Source organism: Zootoca vivipara, chromosome 3 (assembly GCF_965207765.1).
Source record: "Zootoca vivipara chromosome 3, rZooViv2.hap1.1, whole genome shotgun sequence".
Lineage (NCBI taxonomy): Eukaryota > Metazoa > Chordata > Lepidosauria > Squamata > Lacertidae > Zootoca > Zootoca vivipara.
Genome location: NC_142586.1, coordinates 87,138,539 through 87,166,138, shown reverse-complemented (window position 1 = coordinate 87,166,138; position 27,600 = coordinate 87,138,539). Strand labels below are relative to the sequence as shown.

General features: G+C 44.0%; 1 protein-coding gene across 1 annotated transcript in view; it reads left to right on the top strand.

The window, feature by feature from the left end:
* Positions 1–2,185: 2,185 nt before the first annotated feature.
* Positions 2,186–27,600, top strand: part of ALK (ALK receptor tyrosine kinase) — a 582,689-nt gene continuing 557,274 nt past the window's right edge. The window contains exon 1 of the mRNA XM_035110504.3: positions 2,186–2,938. Coding sequence (XP_034966395.3) covers positions 2,272–2,938 — 667 coding nt within the window. The 5' untranslated portion in view covers positions 2,186–2,271. The remainder of the gene's footprint in view (positions 2,939–27,600) is intronic.

Below are 27,600 nucleotides of genomic sequence, written 5' to 3'. Positions count from 1 at the left end.
AACATTCATTAGAAGCACCCTGCTGGATGATTGATCCCTGGGCCTCTATAGCTAATTTTGATCTATTTAAACAACATTTTGAAGCCATCTAAGTTGGTGGCATCACTGCATCCTTTAGTTGCAAGTTCCACTATATGTGGTGCAATGAAGTATTTCTTCTTGTTGGCCCTGAATCTGCAATCTGTAGTGGCTCCCCATTTGTAGAATGCTCTCCCCAGGGAGGTCTGCCTGGCCCCTTCATTAAATATTTTTAGGCACCAGGCGAAAACGTTCCTCTTCAACCAGGCCTTTTAAATGTGTTTGTAGGAAGGGCCCCCCCCCGTTTTGCTTTACTTATTTACTTGTTTTTATCCTGTATTTTATTCTGTGAACTACTCTGAGATCTTATGTTGAAGGATGGTATATAAATCTAATAAAAAAAATACAATTTAAAATGTGCCTTCAGGTCTCAAGAGTTTGGTGTCCCAAAAGTGGGAAAAATGAGCTCAGGGGCACATTTGGCATGATCCAAACTTGCCTTACATTGGCATGACACATTCTGAACTGCATGTGCTCACCTCCACCACTACTTAGCAGCAGGTCTGCTCACTGCCCTTGTCTGTGAGTTAATTCTACAATGCTGTGCCAGTACACTACCGGTAGACCTCACAGTCTTCTTTATTCCCCCACCTGTGTTCTATAGAAGACGGTGATTTATATCTTGTTAGGGCACTAAGAGAAGCCTTGAGGTAAAGCCCTCCTATGCACATTCTGTACTATTTCATAGGGGCTTGTCCCCCTCTATTTCTTTCGCATGATCCGCTTAATCTTTTAATGCATAATTAGGGAAAGTGCACAGTTGCAAATTTCCCTTCAAGGCAGGGCTCTCTCATTTGCCTAAAACAGCCAGCCTGTTCTGCCATCAGTGAAATGAACGAGGGAGAGAGAGAGCGCGCGCACGAGTGTGTATCTCATTGCTTTTCTCAATGGCCGGCTGTTCTCCAGCTCGCGCCTCCCACCCACTACCTCTGTTCATTTGCATAATGAATCCCCCCGAAATGGCCATTGGCTGCCAGCAGCCGCGCTCGTGCGTGATGTCAGCGCTCACAGGGTAATGCCAGGGTTGTGGCGGGTAGTTGGAGCCTGTGAAAAATCTTCGCAGCGGTGGTGGCCGCAGATAGAAGAGAGCGAAGCTGAAGCGCCAAGCAAACGTGGAGTAGGAGTCTCGACTACTAGTAGTGGCGGCGGCGGCAATAGTAGAAGTAGCAGTTGCCTTTCCGGCTGGAAGCGAAACCGCGAAACCACCGCGCTCTTCCTTTTTCCTTCAGAAAAAGCAGCGAGAGTGGGAAGGGTGCGTGGGGGGGCAACTGGGAGAGAATGAGCGTCTCACCTGCCACGGCGACCGGCCAGTCTGAAGAAAGCGACGGCGAGTCTTGAGGTAATTCTAAAGGCCCGCTGTTCCCGCCAAAAAGGACCTCATCCATCACCTGCCAGGGCGCAGGGAAGTCGAAGAAGAAGAGCCCAGGCTGGGAAGGGCAGCAGCGCGCGAAGGGAGCCCAGTGCCTGCTCCGGCCGACTCGGGGCCAAACGACTCGGGGGAAAGAGCCTGCGCCGGAGAACCCGGCGAGGAGGGAAAGGAGAGCGTTTGCCGGGGCCTGAGAGAGTCGCGCCAGCGGGCCAGGAGCGGGGGCCCCGTCGCTTCCCGAACAGGCAGGCGAGAGGTCTGGACGACGTGGGACTTGAAGAGATACTGCGCGCCGCCCCCTTGCTACTCTCAAAGCTGGGCAGAGCCGCGAGGAATCCGGAGAGAGGCGGTTCTCTGGCCCCTAGGAACCGGCCGAGGGGAAGGTTCCGCCCCCCACAGACACCAAGCGGACGGCGGCGTTTTGCTTTCTCCACAGACTTGGCGAAGCGCGAGGGAAAACGCGCGGTCCGTTCCCCGTTTCAAAAACAAAATCGAATCTCCGGCGGTCAGGGGGGCGCGCGCGCGCTCCCGTCGCCGCCTGAAAGCGGCTGGGCGCGAGGTCGAGGCAAGCGCCCCCGCCTCCACCTTCCTCCTGCCTCTTTAGGGAAGAGGCTGCCACAAGGATGTGGCGGGACGTTTAGAGACCGTCTCGGGCGCGTCTGGCAGCGGCGGTGACTGAAGCGCGAATCCGCCTCGTGTGCAGCTTGGTGGCTCCGCTTCAGGAGGAACGCCTCAGCGTCCAGTTGGTTCCTGCTGGTGCCTGAAGCGGGAGGAAGATTACTTTTCGGACTCTCGCCTCTTCCCCGCCCGCTCCATTCCATGACAAGATGAACGCCGCCGGTCTCCCGCGGTTCTTCTTTCTGGCCACTCTGGCCGCCTTGGTCGCACAAGCGGTGCCCCGGGAAGCGGGGAGCTCCCCTCCGGGCTCTCGCCCGCCACAGCGGGATGCGCCGAGTTTCTCCAGGCAGCAGAGGAAAAGCCTGGCGATGGATTTCATCGTGCCTTCTCTGTTCCGGACCTACCTGCGGGAGCTGGTGCTGGGCGGCGGCGGCGGCGGGGAACCCTTGGGTGGGTTCAAGGCGCGCTGCAGCCTGGTGCTCGACTGCCAGCCGCTGCTGCGCGCGGTCAGCTCTTGGCTCCCCAGGAGCGGGTCGGCGGCGCCTGCTGGCCGCGCCAGAGCCCCGTCCAAGGTGCTGAAAGGCAGCTCGGTGAGAAAGCTGCGCCGCGCCAAGCAGCTGGTGCTGGAAGTGGGAGAAGCCAACCTGCGGGAGGACTGCGCGTGGCATTCTGCCGGGGAAGGAGCCCAGGCAGAGGCACGCCAGATCGAGTTCACCCTGACCGAGGAATTCAGCTGGTGGATCCGCTCTGGAGAAGGCAGGCTGAGGATCCGGCTGATGCCCGAGAGGAAGGCGTCTTTCCAGGGCAGAGAAGGCAGTTTATCAGCGGCGATCAGAGCCTCCCAGCCCCGTCTGTTCTTGCAGATGGCCACCAGAGGTGAGCAGCTGCTTAGGGACTTCTGCATCCGGACAAGACCGGGCTTCTCCCTTACTCGCGGGATGGGGGTTAAATCTGTCGCTAGGGAAAGTTTGGGAACTCTACCAGGAATGAAATAGTGGGGGGCAGAGGTGTCTTTGCCTTCCCAGAGTCCACCCCTTCGGGCTAGGATTATTTGGATTAGGAAACCTAATCTCAGAAACCTCGAGGAGGTATTTTGCTGCTGCCTCTAAAGTCCACTCTACTTCTTGTAGAGGAGTTATGTAGCTTATCACAAGAATCCACTGGAAAGAGTTTGTAATCTGCTCTGAAATTTCTGCACAGATCTTTAAATGATCAGTCACCACTGCAGGAAAGGGTGTGTATCTCTATGAATGGAACGGAAAGAGTTGCATGGAAACTACATGCCTGTTGTGCTTGTCTAAATTCTTCTTCTCCCTTAATTGCTTGGCCTTGTGGTGTCCAGTGCAAAAATATTGTACTGCAGGCTGATGGGCATAAGGCTCTGCAGTACCGAATTTTATTTGGGAACCTTGATCCTCACTTAGTGGCATAAAGGGTTGATATCAAAGGCAAAGTTCTTTCTTCCCTTGACCAGGAAGCTGCCCTCTCCCTCTTGTAGAAAATAATAAATGAGTAATCATTATTACTATGGTCTAAAAAGCATCTAGTTTGGTTCCAAAGCACTTTGGTTAGTCTACTAAGAAGCAATTGGGCTGTGGACTGCTCTGGTTCTAGAGGTTTATTTTATCTCTGGAGATGCAAGTGGTTCCTTGAATTTCTATGACATTGGCTAACAAATCACTGTTGTGCCTTGTTACCCAGAAGAAAGTTCCACTGATTTCAGTGGGAATTATTTCCAGTTAAATGTACCCAGTAAAAGTAAACCACATTTTTCAGGAAGACAGAGAGTAGAGAGGGTCTTGAATCTCTTGGCCCTGAAAAAAGAGAGATACAAAATGAACTTTTGATTGGATCAAATATGTTTGTGAAAAATTGTGTTTTGAGTTTCAAGGAACTTGAGCCTAGAAAAAAGACTTTACGAAGTGGTTGGTTGATAAGCAGGATGTATTTCTTTTGCTGTGATTCACAAGTCTCTCTGGTCTCTCTGATCTCATGTAAGTCTATAACTGCTAGAGCTGTCAACTGATTAATGGCCAATGACCAGTCTTCATTTCAATTTATCTCTTCTTCCATTAATTACTGGATTAAAATCAATATCTCTGCATTCCAGTGTGTGTGTCTTAAACACATTCCTTCAATCAATAGATCCCTACTGACTGTTATCAGCATGCCTTTAAAAGTTTTCTGTAAGATACAGTGTAATTCAAATTCCTTGTGTTTAATGTATGACACATTAATTCAGTGAAACAGATGAAAATTTGTCCCCATAGCTTGCTTGTAAGGTTACAGAAATTACATTATGGATTACCATGGGGATATAAAGTAGGATAACAGCAAACTGCTCAATTTTGTTGAACTACTGATTTAAGTTTATGCAGCCAATGAATTGAAGTAGACTAAACTGCTGTAAAGTAGAAGTATTTAGGTTTAATTAAATTGTATACCAGACTGCCAGTTTTCAGTTTACTGATTCCAGAGTAGTTCTGAGCTCCCTTGGGCTACTTTAGAGTAAATGGAGTGAAGACTGTACTGTGTATTATGCACAAGCAGAGTATACTGAGTATACTGAGAAGTCCCAGAATTTATTTCTTAAGGGAAAATGCCTAGACAGTGCATAAAGTCAATGCACAGGGACAAGAGACACATTCTTGGAAGAGAAGCATACACATGAGGAAACCTCTTAGTGTCATTCTTCTTTTAATGACATTTTTGTATCCAAATGGAATGCTTCTATATTCTAAGACAGTAGTGGCCAGTTGACAGCCTGCAGGCTGCATTCAGCCTATGCTTTGATTCTCCCACTACTCTTTATACCAGGATGAAATCAGTATGAAAGTCCATCACATGTCCTTCTGTTTTGGAATGAGATTGGCACTTGCTGAAATCTTCTGTTCAGGGGAGCATAGGCAAGATATCCTGGTGGCTGCAATGGCATCATTTCCCAAATTTCTCTAGGCCATGAATAGCTTGACCAGGCAGGGCCTGTCTTTTCTGACTGAAGAAACTGCCCGTTCCTACTCTGAGAGACTGATTGATGACCATATATATTGATTCAGTCTCATTGACTCCTGTAAGGTTAGACCAGTGCAAGAGATCACTGAATTGCATGCCCCCTTGATCCAATTGCTCCCTGTTGAATTTCCTGATAAAATCAACAAATCTCTTCTTCTCCCCATATGTTGAGTGCTGATATGATCTAGACTTGAGCTCTTTCTTTTTTTGTCATTTAAGTAAAATTAATTTATGGTGTAAATCAACCCCATATCCCTTATAATGTGCCATAAGGACATAAGCTAGCATTTTATAATGCAGAACCCTAATCAGTGGAGTGTTAGTAACCCCATAGTTAATGGCCTGCAGAGCAGTCTTAAATACATCTTTCAAGAGAGTTGTATATTCCGATTGGTTTGGAAATGAAAGTTGAAGCATCCACCTTCTGTCTTATATAGGAATAAATGGTCCAGAAAGTTTAAAATTGCTGATAGGACTTCAGTGGGCACAATCAAGATTGAAAGCATTCTAACTGAAATAAAAATTGTACAAGCAGGGCTCATACTCAGTTTTTTGAGCTATGTTGATGGACCTCCTGTGGACACTTATAAAAAAAATATGTCGCTGAAACTCTGCCCTCAATTTCAGAACAATCAAAGATGTGATTTTCAGAGAAACAGATCCCACAGATCCTTCTGGTTACCATTTGGGACACCTGTGGGTAATATTCTTTCCATACGCTACCTACCATTCTTCTGAGTGATTCTGTTGCTGGGATTGACATTAGATCAGACCTGCTGTTAGTTATATCTTTAAAAATATCATATTTGCTCCATTATTAAGTATGACCATGCCTTTAGTTTGAAGGCATATTTAATCGGTGCTACGCTACTAACACAATCTACAAGCAGCAGCTCATCTACACACAAGAGCTACCAATGTTGTTTGCAGGAGTCAAGTTGTTGCAGAAAGGGCATAGCTGAGATCTTCCTTGCAAAACATGTAAGCGGTTGTTCATGTTAATAGGAAACATGTTGCAAACAATGCAATCCCAAAGTCAACAATGCAAAGCCTTTACACTCTCGTTGGTAAACAGTAGCCTTTTCCTTATTGCATGTTTAGTGAGTAGTTCACAATTGCCAGAAGTTGAGATTAATAATTAACCCGACTTTGTTTATTTATTTAGGCTGGCAAAGTTGTTATTTGTGTAGATTGAGATTAAAATATTGATGGTCTGGGAAGCAAACTGTAGCTGAACTCTGGCTCTCAAATGAGCAAGAAGTTCCAGTAAATGTTCTTGTTGCCTTAACTGTCACTCTACGCTCTACTCAGAACCCACTCAAGGTTATTTTGAAAAAATTGCTTAGCTAAAGTCTATCCTTTCCCTATTTAACAAATCACTCTAGAGGAGATTTCTATGAAGGATAATCCTCAGCGTGTGTGGGAAGTATTATTAAGAAGACAGTGAAAGATTGCAAGAAAAGCCATCTTAAAGGATGGCTGCAAAGCTCTATGGAACACCCTGCAGAATGTGTCAACAAAAGTCCTTAGATGAAATGCTCCATTCTCAACAGTTAAGCAGCACATCCCTTGTGTATGGGGATTCTGTGCTGGGGTTCGCAACCTTTGTCATGGTGACTTTTTCTAAGGGTGTTTGCAGCTTTCAGTAATCTTCTCAGTTTACAGCATGGGTAGACAAACTAAGGCCCGGGGGCTGGATCTGGCCCAATCGCCTTCTAAATCCGGCCTGCGGACAGTCCGGGAATCAGCGTCTTTTTACATGAGTAGAATTTGTCCTTTTATTTAAAATGCATCTCTGGGTTATTTGTGGGGCCTGCCTGGTGTTCTTACATGAGTAGAATGTGTGCTTTTATTTAAAATGCATCTCTGGGTTATTTGTGGGCATAGGAATTCGTTCATTTTAATTTTTTTCAAAATATAGTCTGCCCCCCCATAAGGTGTGAGGGACAGTGGACCGGCCCCCTGCTGAAAAAGTTTGCTGACTCCTGGTTTACAGGGCCAGTTTACAGCCAGGAGGTCCTTCAGATTTAGCAATGGCAAACTTTGAAGATGCGGAAAACGTTATAACCTTAGATAATTCTAGTAATGAAGTCCCGGTTCTTACATTTGCCAGGGAAAGTTCTGCTCTTGCATGGTGGAAGAGGAGGCTAGCTCTAATTCCTCCACCATGCAAATGGTATTACGTGTGAGTCACGTGCTTCACATAAACATCTATTCGTATGGATGTCAAGTTCCCACAGTCTCCTTCCTCACTCATGAACACACACTTTTGGGGAGAAAGGACAACCTGGACTAGGCCTGTCTGTGGGATAGGGCATTTTTGTGAGTAGAGTGCCCTGCTCACATTAGATGTTATCTGCATGGTGGAGGGGAGTGGGTGAGCATGCTCCTCCACCTTGGAAGGACAGCTCTAGCCCAGCACCAGTGAATGTATGATCTATATCAGGCAATGATCTATAAACCACTGGGCCATGTACTTCATCGATACTGTAGTCAAATCTGCTTGTTATAGTGCCAGAAATGTTTTCATTTGCTCTTTGAAGCAAGTTTGTTAGGATGTTTCAGTAATCTGTAGATAGTAAGGAGGATTTAACTTTTATTGATGATGAATTGTTACCAATATATTCAAAAGTGTATGTGTATAGGGGTGCATATTAAAGCACAGACAGTGCAAGCCAGTCTAGAGACAATTCAGAAGGTCATGCCACTTTGATGTATGAGACAGATTGAGATGTTGAACAGTGTTCCTAATAGTAATGCATAGTATGTCTATTTGAGACTTCAGGGTGCATTTCTTCTTAATCTATAGCACACATGTAGACTAAAACTAATTTAATATGGGGTTATGTCTGAAGCTGTTCTGGCGCCATGGGAGTGTAATTGCATTTTTGTTAGAGTTACTGCTATGCTCACACTTCAAAAGCATCTGGAATGTTGTGCTGGAGGATTCCCTCAGTCTCGCTTTTGGTTCCTATTTAGACTTCCTACATACCATGAGTGGCAAAGTTACTCAGGTTTTAAGTAGTCAGAACTGGCCACTAGATTTCAGCATGGAAATAAGAAAATATGGTGGAGACATATATCAACCTGAACAAAGTAAACAGTGGGAAATGGTTGGAGACCAGTATATAGATGGAATTGATTGATATTTACAACTAGATTTCGGACCAGGATGCCAACTAGTGCAGAGTGATTCCTGACTTAGGACCTATTGCATTTTGGTGGGTTTGGGTCTGAAACAACTTGCAATGTAAGGTTTAACATAACCTGGAGATGTCCAGAGAAATCTGGAAGTAGGTCTTTGGCACATCAAGTAAGTAGTTCATGATGTCATCAGCCTTTTCACCCCCTGAAAGCTATAAAACATATGCTGATAGGTCTTGCATGGCTTGGGAATGTCTGCAGGTACATACTTTCATCTCAGATCTGGTAGAGTGGATTGGAGAATGCAAGCAGACATGAGTATTAGCAGATGATTTTCATTCTACTCCAAGCTGCTGAAACTTTCCAAAATGGAATGAAAGGGCATTGCTTATTCTTATATGAGCAGGACTCATCTGTCTTTTTGATACTGCCTAGGACACGACTGGACCTGATGGTCAGGGGCCCCTTTACCTTTACTTTATGCTAAAATTAGAAGAAAAGGGCAAATGTGTATGTTAAAACACCCTTGCGCAACATAGTAAATAAATATATCAACCTTACATTCAAGATCTGACACTTGGAGAAAATGTAATATTAATGAAAAGTATATGAAATTCAACTACTTCAAATGGGATAGCTGGAATTAGTTGCATGGATATATAAGTACTGCCGTCTTGCACCCATGGCAAGTTCTTGGGTATTTAGGGTGCTCAATTTAGTGCTAAACCAAAAGTAGTACTCACAAAGAAAAAGCATGAAATTTTGCATGGTGTTGTGAAATGACCTTCCTCTGCTGCCCAGCAATCTTCCATTTGGACTTTGCTGCCAGTGCTCACTGTTATTTGGGCTAGTGGGGTAAAGCAGAGGGACAGGCAAAGTAATTGACTTCTAGAAATAGAATATGTTGACAGTTTTCCTGACACCAAGAAAATTCTCTGCCTGAATGTTCTCCTAGGTAGCTTGAGGTAGGTCACTGTGGCTCACTATGCAGTAACTCTCAGAATGCTTTGTTCCTGAATCATCCTTTGATGCCCTGTCTTCCACCCTGCCTCCAGGTGCTACCCCCCCTCCATGGTCTTTAATTCTGAAAAAGAGGGTGGTTTTGCATAGGATTTGTTAACATTATATTCCTTCACATAATATTCAGTACGGAGTATAGCACAGAAGTGCCTGGCGTGCTCTGGTCCATGGGGTCACGAAGAGTCAGACATGACTAAAAGACTAAACAACAACAACAACAACATAGCACAGTTAAAATTCAGTATGAACAAGCTGCCAAAAAGTTAACACTGTGTCAAGTGGTAGTATTTCTTCCATAACATGTAGAATCTAGGAATCCTCGGAGAGAAAGTCCTTTGGCAATGGCAGTCCCAAGGATGAGATGGAGCAACTCTCTTTTCTATGTCACGTGGAGTCATGGACACTGGAGTCTGCATCTCTTCCTCTGAATCAGTCCTTGATGTTTGGACCAAAGACTCCTTGGAAGATCAAGAGAGCTCTGAGATCCCCACAACCTGAAACACAAAGGTCTAGAACGTCTGTGGTAAAGGGCCCTTTAACTGACCATATGTAGCACTCAGGGAATGGAGCCTCTACCTAGTCCAGGCTATAAGATTTGCCCTTTGCTTCAGGGCATTGCTGAGAAAACTTTGATCAGGAATTGGCAAACTTGGCCCTCCAGATGTTTTGGGACTACAACTCCCATCATCCCTGATCACTGTTCCTGTTAGCTAGGGATGATGGGAGTTGTAGTCCCAAAACACCTGGAGGGTCAAGTTTGCCTATGCCTGACTTAGATGTTCTGCAGGTTCACTAACAGTGGTCCTCACACCCACACACTGGCCCCTCTCCAAGGTGCTGATCTTTCCTTACCTTCCTTGCCTTCCTGTTTGCTTTGAATCCGGGGCTACAGACCTCCCCCTTGCTTGGACCATCACCTGTCCTTGTGGGTGGGACCCCCATGGATCAGGAAACATACAGAATCCGGGAAGCCATTAAGCACTCTTAGTTTGCGGTTAGGTATCTTTATGTCCTATATGCTGTGGATAGGAGATTGATAACTTGCCATGGATAGGCCATTTTTATGACATCCTGGTAGCAAATATAATATGTCTGGGAGCAAATGAGACTCTGTTAGGAAGTAAATTCAGCCAACTTCCAGTACAATTCGGGGCTGATAGCAATTGCATTAGAGTAATGCTGTAAAAGGCAGTGTGTATACAAATCTTTAGGTACTAATGCTATAGCTACGTATTTTACCCACATATATTGGTCTTATACCAATTTAACTAGCATGGCTTCCCACAAAAAAGCCAGTGAACTGTAGTTTGATTAAGGTGCTCAGAATTTTCTGCTAGAGCTCCCCAGCATTCCCTGCCCTGGAGAACAGAAACAACTATCAAATCAGTTTATATCTAGTGCAAAGTCATAATTAAATGTTAACTCCTTCCCCAGCTGCAATTCCACTGAAAATGTTCCTGTGCTGGAATTATGCTTGAAAGTAGTCTTCTACTTTAGCCTGGAGAAGAGAAGGTTAAGGGGTGATATGATAGCCATGTTCAAATATATAAAAGGATGTCATATAGAGGAGGGAGAAAGGTTGTTTTCTGCTGCTCCAGAGAAGCGGACACGGAGCAATGGATTCAAACTACAAGAAAGAAGATTCCACCTAAACATTAGGAAGAACTTCCTGACAGTAAGAGCTGTACGGCAGTGGAATTTGCTACCAAGGAGTGTGGTGGAGTCTCCTTCTTTGGAGGTCTTTAAGCAGAGGCTTGACAGCCATATGTCTAGAATGCTTTGATGGTGTTTCCTGCTTGGCAGGGGGTTGGACTGGATGGCCCTTGTGGTCTCTTCCAACTCTATTATTCTATGATTCTATAGGTGTGAATTACGTTTTCAAACATAAATGATGGGGTACGATAGGGGGCTAAGGAGTAGAAGCTGCAGTTCAGGTGTTGAGGCTCCATGGCCCTCCATGGTCTCAACAGGATGACCATTTCCCACCCCTGGCTTGGATCATATGATAATAATCATGATGGATAATTAATTTATTGATATTCCTTTTGTTTGATTCTGTAATCCTGACAACAGAAATTGTGTTAAGAGTGAAATATTTAAACTGTGAGTGAGATGCTGAAAGCTACAGGCAATAACTACCTCATTCTGCTCTCTCACTATGGCTCTTACAAATAAACTCTGTGCAATTATTTTGCTTGTGTTTAATTCTGTTGTACCGGTATTTGCCTCATTTGAATGGGGTATAACTTCAGATGCAATGCAACCTCAGCTGGTAATCTTCCTGTAGTTCAAAAGGAATATTTTCCCCATTGATTCTCATTGATGTCATTCTAATGTGTAGGCATGCTTAATGTTTAAAGTGTGAAAATTCTCAGTTGGCCTAGTTATTAATCACCTGCATATGAATATGCAAATGACTTTTGCAACTATTGCGTTCAACTGCTCAGTTCCTACTGACTTTCATAGGATGTTAGTGTATACAATTGCAGTGTGTGTCTGTATTTCTCCCATTAGTTGGTTCATGTTCTACATAGCCCTTTGTTGTCAGTAATTAACATTCTCAATTTACACACGAGTTCAACTTGGATTTGAACCCAAGTTTAAATTATAGAAGCAACAACTACCCAGTGGACCACATTGGTTTTCAATGGCCTCCACAGAAGTAAGGTTCAGGGAACAATTTAACTGCACTATGAACTATGCAGGAAGAGCAGTTTCTGCATAACCTGAACTTGGTGGAATTTCTAAGCACTGCAGAACTGTATAGACCTCTATTTCTGACTTATCTTGGTGTCTATCATAAGTATTTGTATGTCCGTAAAGCCAGTGTGGTGTAGTGGTTAAGAGCAGTAGACTCGTAATCTGGGGAACGGGGTTCGTGTCTCCGCTCCTCCACATGCAGCTTCTGGGTGACCTTGGGCTAGTTACACTTCTCTGAAGTCTCTCAGCCCCACCCACCTCACAGGGTGTCTGTTGTGGGGGAGGAGGGGAAAGGAGACTGTTAGCCGCTTTGAGACTCCTTCAGGTAGTGATAAAGTGGGATATCAAATCCAAACTCCTCCTCCTCCTCCTCCTCCTCCTCCTCCTCCTCCTCCTCCTCCTCCTTCTCAACTGCTAGAATAGTTAAACATGACATTTAAGTCATTGGTTTACCAAAATGTTGGTACAGGCTGTATTCCTGTATAATAAAGAGATGCAGTTATTCACATTTACAGTTGGGGAAATGTGGCAGAGAAAGGCTTCATTTTCATGGATGCAAAGTGTCTTCAGAAGAGAAGGATGCTCCCAAGGCCTTGCTGCTGGCATGTTGTTTATTATGCTTTCATTTGCTTAACTAGCATCAATTCCAAAGAGAGACCTGGTCTGAGCAGGTTCTCATCCATGATCCCTCCAAGACTTTTCCAAAAGTTGGAATTCCATTTCATATAAATAGACTTGGCTCTGGAGAAGTTTCCAATTAATACATGCTTCAGTCTTGTTTAGTTAGGAGAACAAGTAGATTCAGCAGCCAGGATGCCTGGATTTTCTCTGATCTGTTCAATAAAATGTCCTTTTGAAATGTAGTGAGTTATACCCCTCCTCCCCACTGCCGTCCCTTCCTGAGCAGTTTTCATGAAAAACAATTTATTTGACAAACCGTAGCCTTGTTCCCTGTTTGCACGCTGCCTATCTGTAGCTTATGGATGTCTCTGGCTTGTCAAGAGTTATTTGCCACCTAATTTCAGCAAACGTTTTTCAGTCTGCAACTTGCTTATGCGAAGGTCACTACGTATATTTGATATTCAAAGTTCAAGCTCCTGTTTGAAGGCCAGTGATATGGATTTGTCTCTGGCTCTGAGCATCACACTTGGAAACATAGACTTGTGCCAATGAATCTGAAGTTTGCTTCTTGAAGTATAATTTTATGCTTGCTTATCATTCAGCTGCCTTTTGTTAGAATTCCTAACAGTAGCCCAACCTGCTAAAATATTGATAGGTAAAAATATATTGCACAATGTACCAGCCAAGTCAGAACAGTGTTTAATATATAGGAAAATATACAAGATTTCTTTTCAAGTGTGATTACTTTAGCTGGGGCTATTTTGTACATCTGTTTCTGAAAGTTTGCAGTCCCTCAAGGGATACTGCTTTATGTAAATATTTAGCAGAAATATAATTATAGCTAGAAATCAACAGGAGGCAACAACTCTGCATGCAAACCTACTGCTCAAAGCATCTGATTGCCACATTCAAACCATGTTTGTTTGTTTACCTGAAAGGATGGCACTCTAAAACTTATGTTTGGAAAATGAGGTCTAAATTCCTTTTCCCAAGGTATTGAGGCTACAACCCTATGCACTGTACACACGGACCTGAGTGTAAATCCCATTGAACTCACTGTGGCTTACTTCTGAGTACACATGTATAGGACTACGCTGTTAATGAGTCAGTGGCAGAACTGGAATGCAATCTCTACCTCACAAGACTGTTCCCCAAATTTCTCTTGAACTGATTGAATTATTACTCTTCCCTTATACAAAGAATATTCAGAAACGTGTGCTACGGCATAGGCGGCCATGCATAGATGAAAAAGGTCTTTTCTGAAATGAGCTACATTTGTCTTGCCTCTGTAATTCAGAAAAAATTTGGTTGGAGAAAAATGTCATGGAAGCATAAATGCAGATTTGATAAGTTTGACCTTTCTTCTCTTCAGAACAATAAATGTCAGAAAGCTTAAAGTGACAAGGTGGAATAGCTGGAGGTTATTTATGTCTTTAAATATTTAGGCAAGAAATGCATTTTGAGAATAACAGGCCAATCCTGTGCTATTCAGGCATCCACTACACTATAGGTGCACCTCCTCTAGTCTCAATCATATGTACCCACAGCAGCAAAAGCCGAAAAACCAACCATGAACAGTAGTATACAAGAAAAAAATGTAGCAACACTGGCAGACATTCCCACAGTGACAACTACAGTAGCACCAGTCAATAATGGCATTGCGTATTGACAATATCACATCATATTCATGCATGGAGGGCATCAATCAACATGCAGAAGCAGTAAGGAGGCTATGATGATATTATGGAGCCTGGTCCTCACCTCCTCCCACACATAATACAGAAGGATGCTGCCAAAATGCGGCCAAGAAGAGTCCACAGTGCCTCCCTTGTCAGAGGCGTCAGTGACTAGCAGTGAGAAGGGAAGCAAGTGAAGGCCACCAACCTCAAGGCTTCCCCTCAGAAAAAGAGTTTAATTTCCTTTGCAGTCTGCACATAACCAGCCATTCCAATCTCAACATCCAAGTCATGCCCATAGGTATTTCATATGGCAACAGTGCACGTTCTCTCTCCCTCTCCCTCTCTTCCTCTCTCTCTCTTTCACTCTTTCTGTGGAAGCCGCCCAAGTGGCTGGGGAAACCACTTTTATATTATTATTATTATTATTATTATTATTATTATTATTATTATTATTATTTCTCTCTCTCTCTCTCTCTCTCTCACACACACACACAGACAGACATTGGGAAAGTGCTTAAGTCCCACTGAGATGCTACACAGAAAATGGGACATATAATTGCACACAGTATGTTTAGGTGGATGTCTGTGTGAGAGTAACACAGGTTTTGCAAGGAACAGCAGACACATAGTTAAGCACCATGATGCACCATCAATAAGTTTACAGTGAACCACGATGTGAACTGGATTGTAGCTGCGTGGAAAGGTGACCACCAACTGGTAAAAGTTGAGATGGGAAAAGGGAGAAGAGGCAGGGCTACACGGAAAGCAACGTCCTAACCTCACATCCACAAAGAAGGCTCATGATGGTTCATGGCAAGTCCATGACAATGGTGGGTGTGCTTCACTACTGTATGGTGGGAGCTTTTCTAGGTTGGGGCAGGGGCATGGCCCAGAGTATGCCAGCAGAATGCATGCTTATGTATATGGACACACCACTACAACCTGTTGAGTGAAGAAGCCACTACACAATATTCCTAACTGCAGAGATTTACATTTATATCCTGCCTTTCTTCAGCAGAACGCAGTGTAGCATATATAGAATTCCTAGACAATGCAGCTTATACAGGGGTCCATCCAGGCAATGACTATACCCACAGCATAGCTGTAGCAGCATTGCTGCATCAAATGCTTTTAGGCTATAGCCTTGAGCCATTGCTGAGCCTTATACCCCTGGTGATGTGCCCTGAGCTAAAACCACCTCATGCCAAGGAGGCTCTATGTGATTAAATGGATGTTGAACTACCCTGGCAGTCACATATCCCTACTCATGTCTTCTGATGTCTGCATGTTGAGTATGGATATCTGAAAACGGTAAGCCAAACTGCCTCTCTTATAGGTCTGTGGGGTTCTCCATGTTCATGTAACCCTAGGCAAGTAATACTCCTGTTTCTCTTGATGTATGATTATCTGAATATTTTGGATGCACTTGTAGTCCTTTTAAAAGATACGCTGTGCTACATTGTATGCTCACCATTTTATTTCACCTGCACTGGCCAAAGTAAATAAACAAAATCAATAAAATACACACACACACACAGGTTTTTTTATGAGACTCAGCACAGTATGTTGAAAGCCCACTGCTCCTAGAGTTGATAAAGATCCACTGTTAATTCAAAGGGAACATCTGATTTATGTTAGGCAGCTGTCTGCTGATGATTTCAAAGTGGGTTAAGGAACTCTGGTTCAGCCCATTTTCTTAAAGCTATCTGATTAGCACTCCACTTCTTAGTTACTTCATTTGAAAGCTAGTACCTCATTTAAGAGGCATCTGGTTGGCCGTTGTGAGAGCAGTATGCTGGTCTAGGTGGGGACTTGGGCTTGATCCAGCAAGCCTCTCTAACATTGTTACGTCCTTGCAATTTATTACCTTATTATGAACTTGCAATTGGTTGGGGGCCATGCAACAGTTCCTTTCCAGCGACAGGATGCAAGAGGCTGGCAGCTCCTGCTCTGGGGTGTTATTTTGCTCCCCAGTCACAGCAGTTGAGTTAGCTTCTACACAATGTGGTCAATGTGGTGACCACACCCTAGATATATACATAGGTTTTGCCAGGTCTGGTAGAGCAGGACACCTTCAGAACAGTGCAGGCGTTTTGTGTGCCACATCCTTTTCCTTGGGGGCTGAAGTGGAGTTGTGAGAGCATGGAAGGCAGCTAATACATCAATGCTGAGGTTGCAACCGGAGAACCACTCTTCAGGAATCACATTCATCATTATGAAGTGCAAAGAAAGGGACCCTTGTCCCTAATGCAAAACAGTTCACAGATGCAGCACTGTGCCATAGCATGCCTCTGGGAGCAATCAGAATCAGTTCATAATATCACAGGATGCTGCCTTGCTCTAAATCAGCTTTGAATGATAGTGAGGCTTTAAAACCTTATTATTTAAACACTTTTCTCCGAAATACATGAGTTGGCTAAATACTCCACATACTTGTAAACTTCTGTATGTATTAAGGGTGAACCTCTTATACAAACACATTGCTGGGAACTGAGAGTTCAAGAAAGAGGTAATTCTCTAAATTGGGATAAAACAGAAAGGAGGCGCTGACAGAAACTGATAAATGACCGTACAAGTTTATTCATTCCTTTTAATTGAGTAGTTCTGGCTATATCCAGAAGATGGCACTAGCATGCACCTAGACTACAAATGTGACCTAATCTATGTGTCCCCCACCCCTTTTATTCTTTTAACAAACAAACTATGAGCATAATCCCATAGAATTCAATTTGTGTGTACAGATTGCTGGTGTCAACTGAAAGTGTAGCTTTTACTGTCTACATTTTAGAGACAAATTACATGTTACTATGTGTGTATTTTCTCAGAAATGTCCTTGTTTTAACTGAAAGCAGCGACATGAAGCTGTGAATAGCGGTGAAGGATGAGCAGGTGTTGGTGGTATGAAATCTTTTTCCTTCCAGACATTTTCTACTGAAAATTGGTAACTTCCTGCTGCTTTTTGTCCTGCAGCAGGTAAGAGACAGGTACCTATATATTTATCCCTGTGAAATAAAAAGCATGCTGAGGAATGCGTATATGGCTTTTGAACCCACAAAAATGCCTGGGAGTTAAGCTGCATCTCCCCTCCATGATTTCTTTCCAGGAGGCTGTTTTAGTTACAAAAATAAAACACTGGGAATAAATCTGATTCAGTTTGCATTTAAAGGCAAGCCTACCCAATTCATACTTTTTGAAACAATACTTGAACTGAACTTGAACGTCTCCAAATTTTGCAGTGCAGTCCTCAAGCCAAGTAAACCAAGTTATGCGTACAAAAATGCATATACCAGGGTAAAGTACAGTCATACCTCGGTTTAAGTATGCCTCGGTTTGAGTATTTTCAGTTTAAGTACTCCATGGACCCGTCTGGAACGGATTAATCCACTTTCCATTACTTTCAATGGGGAAGTTCGCTTCAGGTTAAGTACGCTTCAGGTTAAGTACAGACTTCCGGAACCAATTGTGTTTGTAAACCAAGGTACCACTGTATGCAAAAAAAATGCCTATAATTAGCAAAACTAACATACAAAATGTGTTATACTAGGACAGTGGTGTCCAAACTTTTTTCAAAGAGGGCCAGATTTGTTGAAGTGAAGGGCCGTGGGGGCCGACCAAAGGGCCAACCAAAGTTGTTGACCTTTTTTAAGGATTGAAGCTTTTTTGGGGGGGGGGGTTGGAGTTGTTGAGCTTCTTTGAGGATTTAAGTTGTTGAGGGTTGGTTTTTTTTTTTAGGATTTTACCCAAGGATATAAACTGCCACATGGGCCGGATTAAAACCGCCGGCGGGCCAGATTAGGCCCCCGAAACAGACTTTGGACATGCCTGTAAAGTACTAGGAGAAATCTGCAGTAAAATGCTGATGAATTTTCACGAGAGTTAGCACCTGCTCAAATCTGCTATGAAATGTCAGCAGCACTATTGTATCCCGTATACTGAGAGATGTGTAGTAAATTAAATTATAACTTTTTTCAAACTAAGTGATTGCAATACTAGAAATTTCCATCACATATTCTTCAGAAGGCAGAAACAACTGTTCCTCTGGGCAAAGTCTAACTGAGTGTAATCTTATTAATTACAACAAATATGATTTTATAATTCTTTGTTCACGGAGCACTAGCCTCAGCCAGGTATCTTCCAGCTTAGCTGCATTTGTAGGATTTCTTTTTCCCTGCCCTGATTGCCCATACCTGAAGAAGAACATGCAAATCTGAAGCCTGCAACAAATTTAGTTGATCCAATCAATGGATCACATTTCACCTAGTTGAAATATCTTCACTGGGAGTATTAGACCAAAAGAAAATAGAAGCTCTTCATCAGCTCACACTTCACCAAAGGGGTCCTCTTCAGGCCCTATATCTTTTAGGACAGTGTTTCTCAACCTTTTTTGGGCCACGGCACACTTGTTCCATGAAAAAAACCACGAGGCACACCAACTCTGTGCCACCCTCCCCTTTTCGGGGAGAAAACTGGGCCTGGGGTTCAATAGTACTGTAATCAATAATGATTGTGGTGGCGGCGATGCAATCGGATCGTCCCTGTGACGGGTAGGGGGCTGAAGGCTCTTACGCCCCCCTCCTTTTGAAGCGAATAATATTGGGGAGGGGGTCAACACCCCCAGCACCTCACACCGCCTGCCCCCCTCGTCGATTACTATTATTCCTATTACCATGAATTTATTCGTCACCCGCCCCTCACCCTAAGGACCCAGGGCAGGGATGGGAGGGGGCACTTACCGCCCGCAGGAGGAGGCGGTTGAGGAGGAGGAGGAGGAGGCCTGCTGGGCCCCTCCGGTGGTCTCGAATAGAAGCGCGCCGCCGTCGCTGCGCCTCACAGGCGCTCCCCTCGCCGCTTGCTGCTGCTGCCACCGCCTCCCCTTCCTCTTCAGAGGGGGCTTCTCAGCCAGAGGGCCGCTCTCCATGCCGGGCGAGACCAGACTCGCCTCCGCTTAAGCCCGGGACGAGAATGGTTAATGGCGGCGGCTGAGGGAGGAGGGCCGCCCGGCCGCCTCGGCAAAAAAAAAAAAGCCGTTTGAAAATGGGGGCGGGAGCCGCGCCGGCCAATCAGCGCCGCCGATGGCCGGTTGCTAGGAGACGGCGCGGGGTGCGAGTGGGGAAGAGGCCTAGCTGCCAGGCCTGAGGTCTTCTTCGCTTTGGGGATTGCCCTTCTCCCCAATCGCCCTTCTCGTTGCCGCACGCCGCGGCACACCAGCCAGCGTCTCGCGGCACACTAGCGTGCCGCGGAACAGCGGTTGAGTAACACTGTTTTAGGAAATCAAATGACAGTCTCAAGAAGAACCCAGGCCTCCAGTTATGCTGTTATTCTAGTAGCCCCCAACAGCTTTCTTTTTTAAAAAATTAAAAATTAAAATAAAAGAGGCACATTTATTTATGGATTTTTGAGTACAAGAATCTCAGATAAGTAATAGTGCAGGTGCTAAATTTTAGGTATATCTGATAGTCACAAAATGCTTGGTACAGAAACAACACCCCAAACAGGCTACAACGGTCCTACCCACTGCTCCCTAAGACAGGTTTACCACTCCTATCAGCCAATCACCCATTCCCACCACCCTTCTGAGTATTACCCTTCCCCACCCTCTGACTATACATAAGGGTCTGGTGACTTCTGTTTCAGTGTATCTGAAGAAGTGTGCATGCACGCGAAAACTCATACCAATGACAAACTTAGTTTGTCTTTAAGGTGCTACTGGAAGGAATTTTTTTTTTTGGTGTGTATAGTTTGAGAAAAGTTGTATGTCATGCTTAGGACGACACAGAAGAAATGCTGTGAGCATTAACAGAGGAAAAACAGATGGCAAGGAGAAGGGAAGAAAGACAAAACAGAAACACTTCTTTGATGTGTCTAGATCCAGCTAAAGTGTGGCCATACCTGTGGCTTGACTCGAGTCTGGTCACTAATTCCAAGCTGTGACGTATCCCAGGTGCAGAGGTTCCTCCAGCCCATGTCTGTTGACTAACTGGATGGCCATGTGGTTAAATAAAAATGTCCAGTGCACTAATTGGTATTATTAGACTTTGTAGATGAAGGGAGCATGACCTTATGATTATTTCAGAAGCAGTTTTCATTACTGGTGCTAATTAGACTTGAAGTTAATGAGGAAGGATTACTATTCAGGGGCTTAAGAGGAGGCCAGAACAGTTATGGCAGGTTAATTGTTCTTCTAAAAGACCCCATTTCAAGAACAACTCATTTTATCAACTCCCCTCCCCACCCTTTCATACTGGGTAAGATATGTTTGAATAGAATTCAAAACATAATTGCAGGACTGATCCCCCATCTCTTGCTTGATCAGCAATCATTTTGCATCAGCAGAAGGTTAATAAAATGTTTAAGGAAAGAAATGCTGTGCCTTATCTACATATGGTGAATACAGAATAGTCTGCCCTACAGATATTTCCTATAAGCCCTTTTCAGTGTACCATTTAACTCTGAGAAATGCAAACCTTCTAAAAACCCAGAAGGGAAACAGTTAATTTTTGTGCTACTACAAATACATTTATAAGGAATCTGTAATTCAGGTTGTCTTAATACTTTTAAAATAGAGTTCAAATCCCCAATTAAACTCTGAGTCCAATCTCAAATGTTTGTGTAAGTTTGAAAGTATTTTAAAACATTTATAAGCTATCTTCTTTAACCCGTTTACAGAGCAACGCTGAATTTTCCATGATTCTAAAAAAAAATCCCCAAAATATTCCAGTATTTGCATATTTGTAGGTGATTTATTTTTAAAAGTAGGTAGCCGTGTTGGTCTGGATCGAAGTAAAATAAAAAAAATTCCTTCAGTAGCACCTTAAAGACCAACTAAGTTTTTATTTTGGTATGAGCTTTCGTGTGCATGCACACTTCTTCAGATACAGTGAAATGGAAGTTTCCAGGCACTTATGTAGAGAAGGGGTGGGGAGGGGTGGGGATGGGGAGGGGGGATCACTCAGAAGGGTGGTGGAAATGGGTGATTGACTGACTGATAGCTGTTGATGACCGCAAACGACTGCAAATGGTTTTGCATGAAAAAGCAAGGGTTGAGATGGCTGAAGATCGCTTATCATGTATAATGAGATAAAAATCCGATATCTCTGTTCAAACCAGGTCCCTCCATGGTTTTGAGCTTGGTGATAAGTTGCAATTCAGCAACTTCTCTTTCCAGTCTATTTCTGAAATTCTTTTGTAGTAAGACAGCTACTTTGAGGTCTTGTATAGAATGTCCTGGGAGATTGAAGTGTTCTCCTACTGGTTTTTCTGTCTTCTGGTTCCTGATGTCAGATTTATGTCCATTTATCCTTTGGCGTAGGGTTTGGCCTGTTTGTCCAATATAGAGAGCTGAAGGGCACTGTTGGCATTTGATGGCATACACAATGTTAGAAGATGAGCAATTAAATAGTTCTGAGATGGTATGTTGGATGTTGTTGGGGCCAGTAATGGTGTTGTCTGGGTGTATGTGGCAGCAAAGTTGGCATCTGGGTTTATTGCAGGCTCTGGTACCAGTGTCCATGTTAAGTCTGGTGGTTGTATTATTGTGGGTGAGGAGTTGTTTAAGATTGGGTGGCTGTCTGTAGGCAATGAAAGGTCTTCCTCCCAGAGCTTGAGAAAGGGAGCTGTCATTGTCCAGGAGAGGCTGTAGATCTCTGATGATGCGTTGTACTGTTTTAGCTTGGGAGCTGTATGTGATGACTAGTGGTGTTCTGTTATTTTCTTTTTTGGGTCTGTCTTGCAGCAGGTTCTCTCTAGGTATCTGTCTGGCTCTGTTGATCTGTTGTTTAACTTCATCAGGTGGATATTTTAGTTCTAAAAAGGTTTGCTGTAGATCTCTTAGGTGAGATTCTCTGTCTGTAGAGTTGGAACAGATGCGGTTGTAACGTAAGGCCTGGCTGTATACGATGGATTGTTTGGTATGTTTGGGATGGTAGCTAGAAGCATGTAGATATGTTTGTCGGTCAGTTGGTTTTCTGTATAAGGTGGTGTCTATATGTCCATCCTGTATTTTTATAGTAGTGTCCAAAAAATGTATTTCTTGCATAGATTGGTTCATTGTTAGGTTGATGGTGGGGTGAAAGTCATTGAATGTCTGGTGGAAGGTTTCCAGGGTCTGTTGTCCATGTGTCCAGATAATAAAAATATCGTCAATGTATCGCAGGTACAGGAGAGGTTTGAGTGGGTAGGAGTTAAGGAAACGTTGTTCTAAATCTGCCATGAAGATGTTGGCATACTGTGGGGCCATGCGGGTGCCCATGGCTGTGCCGCTGATCTGGAGGAACAGGTCATCACCAAATTTGAAGTGGTTGTGGGTAAGGACAAAGTGGCAGAGTTTGGTAGCAAAGTCCGCTGTGGTTTTATCTGAAATGGTGTTCCTTATGGCTTGTAAACCATCATTGTGTGGGATGTTGGTATATAGAGAATCTCTAGGAAGGGAAAAAAAGATATTTCCTCCCTGATGCATTCCTCCTCAAAAAGCTTTCAGAACTCATATTTCTCTTGAAGTAAAAGATGATGACAATTTTACTATGATAAATCCTCTGTGGTATCCTAAATCTAGCTTCAGATACCTTTTAAAAGAAGGCGGGGGCAGGATTCTCAAAAACTTTAAACAGCTCAGCACCGCAATACCTCTAGGACCGCCTCTCCCCATATGAACTGACCTGGACGCTATGATCATAATCTGAGGCCCTTCTTTATGTGCCTTTTCTGTGAGAAGTTCAGAGTGTGGCAGCATGAGAACAGGCCTTTTCTGTAGCAGCTCCCCATTTGTAGAATTCTTTCCCCAGGGACGCTCACCTGGTGCCTTCATTACATATATTTAGGTGTCAAGCTGAAGGAAGTAGATAGCCTTGGCTATAGATAAGATCATCAGTAACCTACCCTCGCAAGAACAGCTGCCAAACAGGTTTGGCAGCGACAGTGGGCAAAGCATAGTCATCCTTGCAGGGACAACATTCCTAACAAAGTAAGCAGTTACACAGAGCCCCAGACATGAGCTGATAACATAGAATCAGAGAATCAGAAAATCTTCATAAAGTATACGTGTATGTTGCAAAATATTCTCTCATATTAAAGAAAGGAGTTGAGTTGGAGGAGGCCATGGGGAGGGGGGCCATCCAATCCAACCTGCCAGGCAGGAAACACCATCAGAGTATTCCTGACGTGGCTATCAAGCCTCTGCATGGAAACCTCCAGGGAAGGAGAGTCCACCACATTACCTGCAGGCAAATTCCACTGCCAAACAGCTCTCGCTTCCTGATGTATGGGTGGAATACTCTTGTAGTTTGAATCCATGGTTTGTATCTACTTTTCTGGGGTAGCAGAAAGCAACCCTTCACCCCCTCAACCTTCTCTTCTCCAGGCTAAACATACCCAGCCCCCTAAGCTGTTCCTCAAAAAGGCACTCCTTAAAGATAGGAAAGGAATGCTAGTCAGGCTACATTTCTGGGCCCCAAACCATGACTCTCCCATGGACAATATATGAGCTTGTAAAATAATATAATAAGGAAATACTTTGCCCTATCATCTTGCTTAATGGGAATTTACAAGACCCCCGCTGTGGGGGGGCCTCCGGCTTGCCCAACGCAAGGCTGGAATGTACCAACGCAGCCAAGGCTGGAATGTATCAACGTGGCACTCCAGAACGGAGGGGTAGGACTGCCCCACCCCACAGGAACAAGAGTATATAATGTAGCTACAAACTCAACACAGTGTGTTTGTGTGAATTAACACACATCACCTTTTTGCCCTGCTTGCATGGCAGATATAAAAAGCTCTTTTTTCTAAAACACCCGGTGTCGTTTGACTCCTTTCTTCCTCCACGGTGGCCATGTTGAGCTAGGCTCTGGCTGGCAGCCTACAAAGCAAAAACACACTTCCTTACCCAAGGCTTTGGCGCGTTAAATCATCTATGGCCTTTTTAAAACTCTGTGTGTCTTGGGAGGAGGTACTGTTTATGGTACTGTATATATTTTTGTGTTTCTGTGTAAAATGCCCTGTGATCCTCAGATGAAGAGCCGTATGTAAATTTAATAAATAAAATAAACAATTGGATGAATTTGTTAAGAGTCAGGCCTGGTGTCAGCAGAGCTGGGATTATTTATTTAATCCCTCAAGAGCCAATTATTTAATCCTTTAAGAGAGCCCATTACATACCCTGCTCCTCACCTAAAATGGCACCTGTGCTTCTCTTAACACTGGAATCCAGGTGTCTTTGGCTGGCCCCTGCTGTTTTAATTCATCCACAAGGTACCTGAAGCATAGCGTTGCTTCAGAGTGATGCTACGTTGGAACCTCAATGGCATTCTGGTGGAATTAAAATGGGAGGCCTCAGCAGCAGCACTAGGAGGCTAGGCTGTCTTTTTGTTGTTCTGGTCTTGAGCTGCAGCTGCAGTGCCTGCCTGCCTACCACAACCATGGGAAGCCTACCTTTGAGTATGTGCAGAAGGCCCTGGCAAACCAGGTAGGCTACCAGCCCTAGCTTGAGTGGAAGTGGGACTTTGGGGCAATTTTGTTGTCTGATTTGGATTTTCTGCTTTCCTTCTTTTCTTGCAAATCTGCTATGATATCAGTAGGTAAACTTTAAGTAATAAAAAGGTAGCACAACACTGAGTACACCCATACCTGCTTATACAGAGCAGTACTGGTGAGGGCAGCATTATCCTGATTCAACCTCCGGGCTAGATGCTTTGTTTTGCTGCATAACTCAGCAGAGGCTTTAATGGCAGAATGCTTCAAGCCAGCACTAATGGTTTCAAAAAGGTTTATGGCACCTTGACTACTTGCATTTTGTATAATCCACAAAGCTTGAGTGTGAGGTAGTTTCTGCTGGTCCTCTTGCACAATGCAATGACATCAATGGGGTCAGTTTTCAGAGCTCTTCTCCAGGGCCCTCTAGCCTGTGACCCCACCCCCAATGGTTTCCAGAAACAGGTGGCAGCTAGGGAGGTCAGAGAATTCCAACAAATACATAGACAAGAGTGGGAATTGCCATCATTTGCTTGTCTATCCCATGTCCGGAATGAAAATTGATTCAGCAAATATGACCGGTATATCCACCATTTTCTTTGGGGAGCAAAATGTGGTCACGTGGTTCTCCTGCTCTTAATTTAATCCTCACAACAATTCTGTGAGGTAGGTTAGGCTGAGAGGCAGTGGCTGGCCCAAGATCACCCGGTGACCCAGGATGTTGTTACCTGTCCCAGGCACCAGGGCAGTTGCTTCACTCAGCTGGCTGGACATTTCTTTTTTTTCCTTTTTTAAAAAAACTGAACAAAAAAACACACACTATCAGGTGCTGCTTTGTAACCATGTGGTAGAGCTGCTTAGAATTTCATGGTTCCTTCTTTGTACTATGTTTCTGGTTCATAGCTGCCTCAGGTGGCAAATGCTGAGAGGCAGGGAGCAAACACCCTTCCCTGCACCCTCCTAAGCTGCCCTTTTTGCCCTCAGATGCTGTAGAGCAGGCACCCCCAAACTCGGCCCTCCAGCTGTTTTTGGACTACAACTCCCATCACCCCTAGCTAACAGGACCAGTGGTCAGGGATGATGAGAATTGTAGTCCCAAAACATCTGGAGGGCTGGGTTTGGGGGTGCCTGCTGTAGAGGATACTGTCCTATCAAGGGTGTTTGGAATATAATTCTATTCGGCCTTTAGACATGGAATGGGAGAGGCACCATGTTGTCCTCCTCAAACTGCCTTGGACGAGCCCTGGTTCATGGATGGAAATATTCATTCAGGAAGGGAGCCCTGATCACTTTTTAAAAAGCAAAATATAGAAAATGATGTGCTTTTAAAAGTATATTGGCATGTGTGTTTAGCATGGAGGATAAACTCTGATGGTGAATTTACATGCAACAGATTTTGACAAGTTAAATTACTGTATTGTGGTGGAGTCATTTAACAATGGTTGAGCATTGCTAGTTGACAGCTTCAGAACTGAAAGAACACCTTTATCTATGTCTACAGCTTACTTGTTAAGTATACTGTTTTAATAGTGACTGGGTTCACACCAGCCATGCACAATGCTTACAGTGTCCATGATTCTTTAATGATCTTATCAAAGGAGTCTTGAGAGAACACCAAGAAAAGGTTCACATGTACTGTTCCATTTCTTCTGTATGTGGTAGTCTTTCTCCTTTCCTTTTCCTCTGCTTCTTCTATTTGAGCAGTGCTGAATTTCAGCACCTGCCAGGTTATTGACCACCATAGGGGATGGGGAGTTAGGCTCCTAAACAGGAAGCCAACTCCAAGTTCACAAGAGAGAAGAGGTTGCCCAGGTCCTCAGGCAGCCCTTTATTGCTCCGCTGTGCTTGCTTACTCAGCAGACCTGAATGAGAGTGTTGGTGAACTAAGCTCATTTTTGAAGCCTAGGTTGTATACTGTACATTTTTTAAACACTTAGGAAAAGGCAGGGAGTTTCCATTTTTAGAAAAGTTAGTTTTTCTCTCAATTATTGACTCAGGTGTATGAATTAATTAGCTATTAGCATAATCAAATAAACAGGTGGGTTTTTTATATAAAAAAACAGCCTGCATAAAATGTTATCCTACAAATTCTCCAGATGTTCATAGAACCCTTTAGGGAAAATAGAATACCTGCAGATAGAACTTCAATAATATTTTATTTAAATACTGACTGTAATCACCCACAGCTTTTATAAATTAATAATTTCTTCCACTATACCATCACCCAAATGACCCAACCACAGAACAATAAGCGATTCAGCTACTTAGTTGTCATGGCAAGTGTACAGCACAATCAACTGGTAGAGATATTTCTATATACAGAAGCTGAGTATGCAAATCCAGTGATTCTCAAGTGCAAGGCAGGTCATCCTAGGGAGGTGTGGCCAGTTGCCAGGAGAGGCCCAAGTGATTTCCCAGAACTAATTTTGATTAGGCTAGAAAGCAACTGCCAGCCCTTGTGTGGCTTGTCAGCTTTTTATATCAATGGTGCAACCATCTATTATTTCCAAAGGTTACTTTCATGTATCTCTGATTAATTGCACTTATGCTAGACTTCACCATATGTTGTGGATCCACTTGATCTGTGTCATTCTCCTTCTTTTGATATGCCTTTTCCTGAATATAGTCTGTGACCACTCTCACACGGCTCAAATAAGTACAATAAAAATAGACAGACAGACAGACAGGCATATGGGAACGTTTCCAGTTTAACAGTAAGTACCAGACTGGTGGGGTGGCAGCACTCACATGACCTCTAGTCAGTTGCAACACTGCTGTTTAATTGGATATACAAGGGGAGGGGCGAGCTAATGGCAAGGTTGGTAAAGGGCACTGCACCAACCTTGCCACTGCCTGTGTCTTCTCCTTTAACCTCCCAGTAAGTAGTAGCAACACAACCAG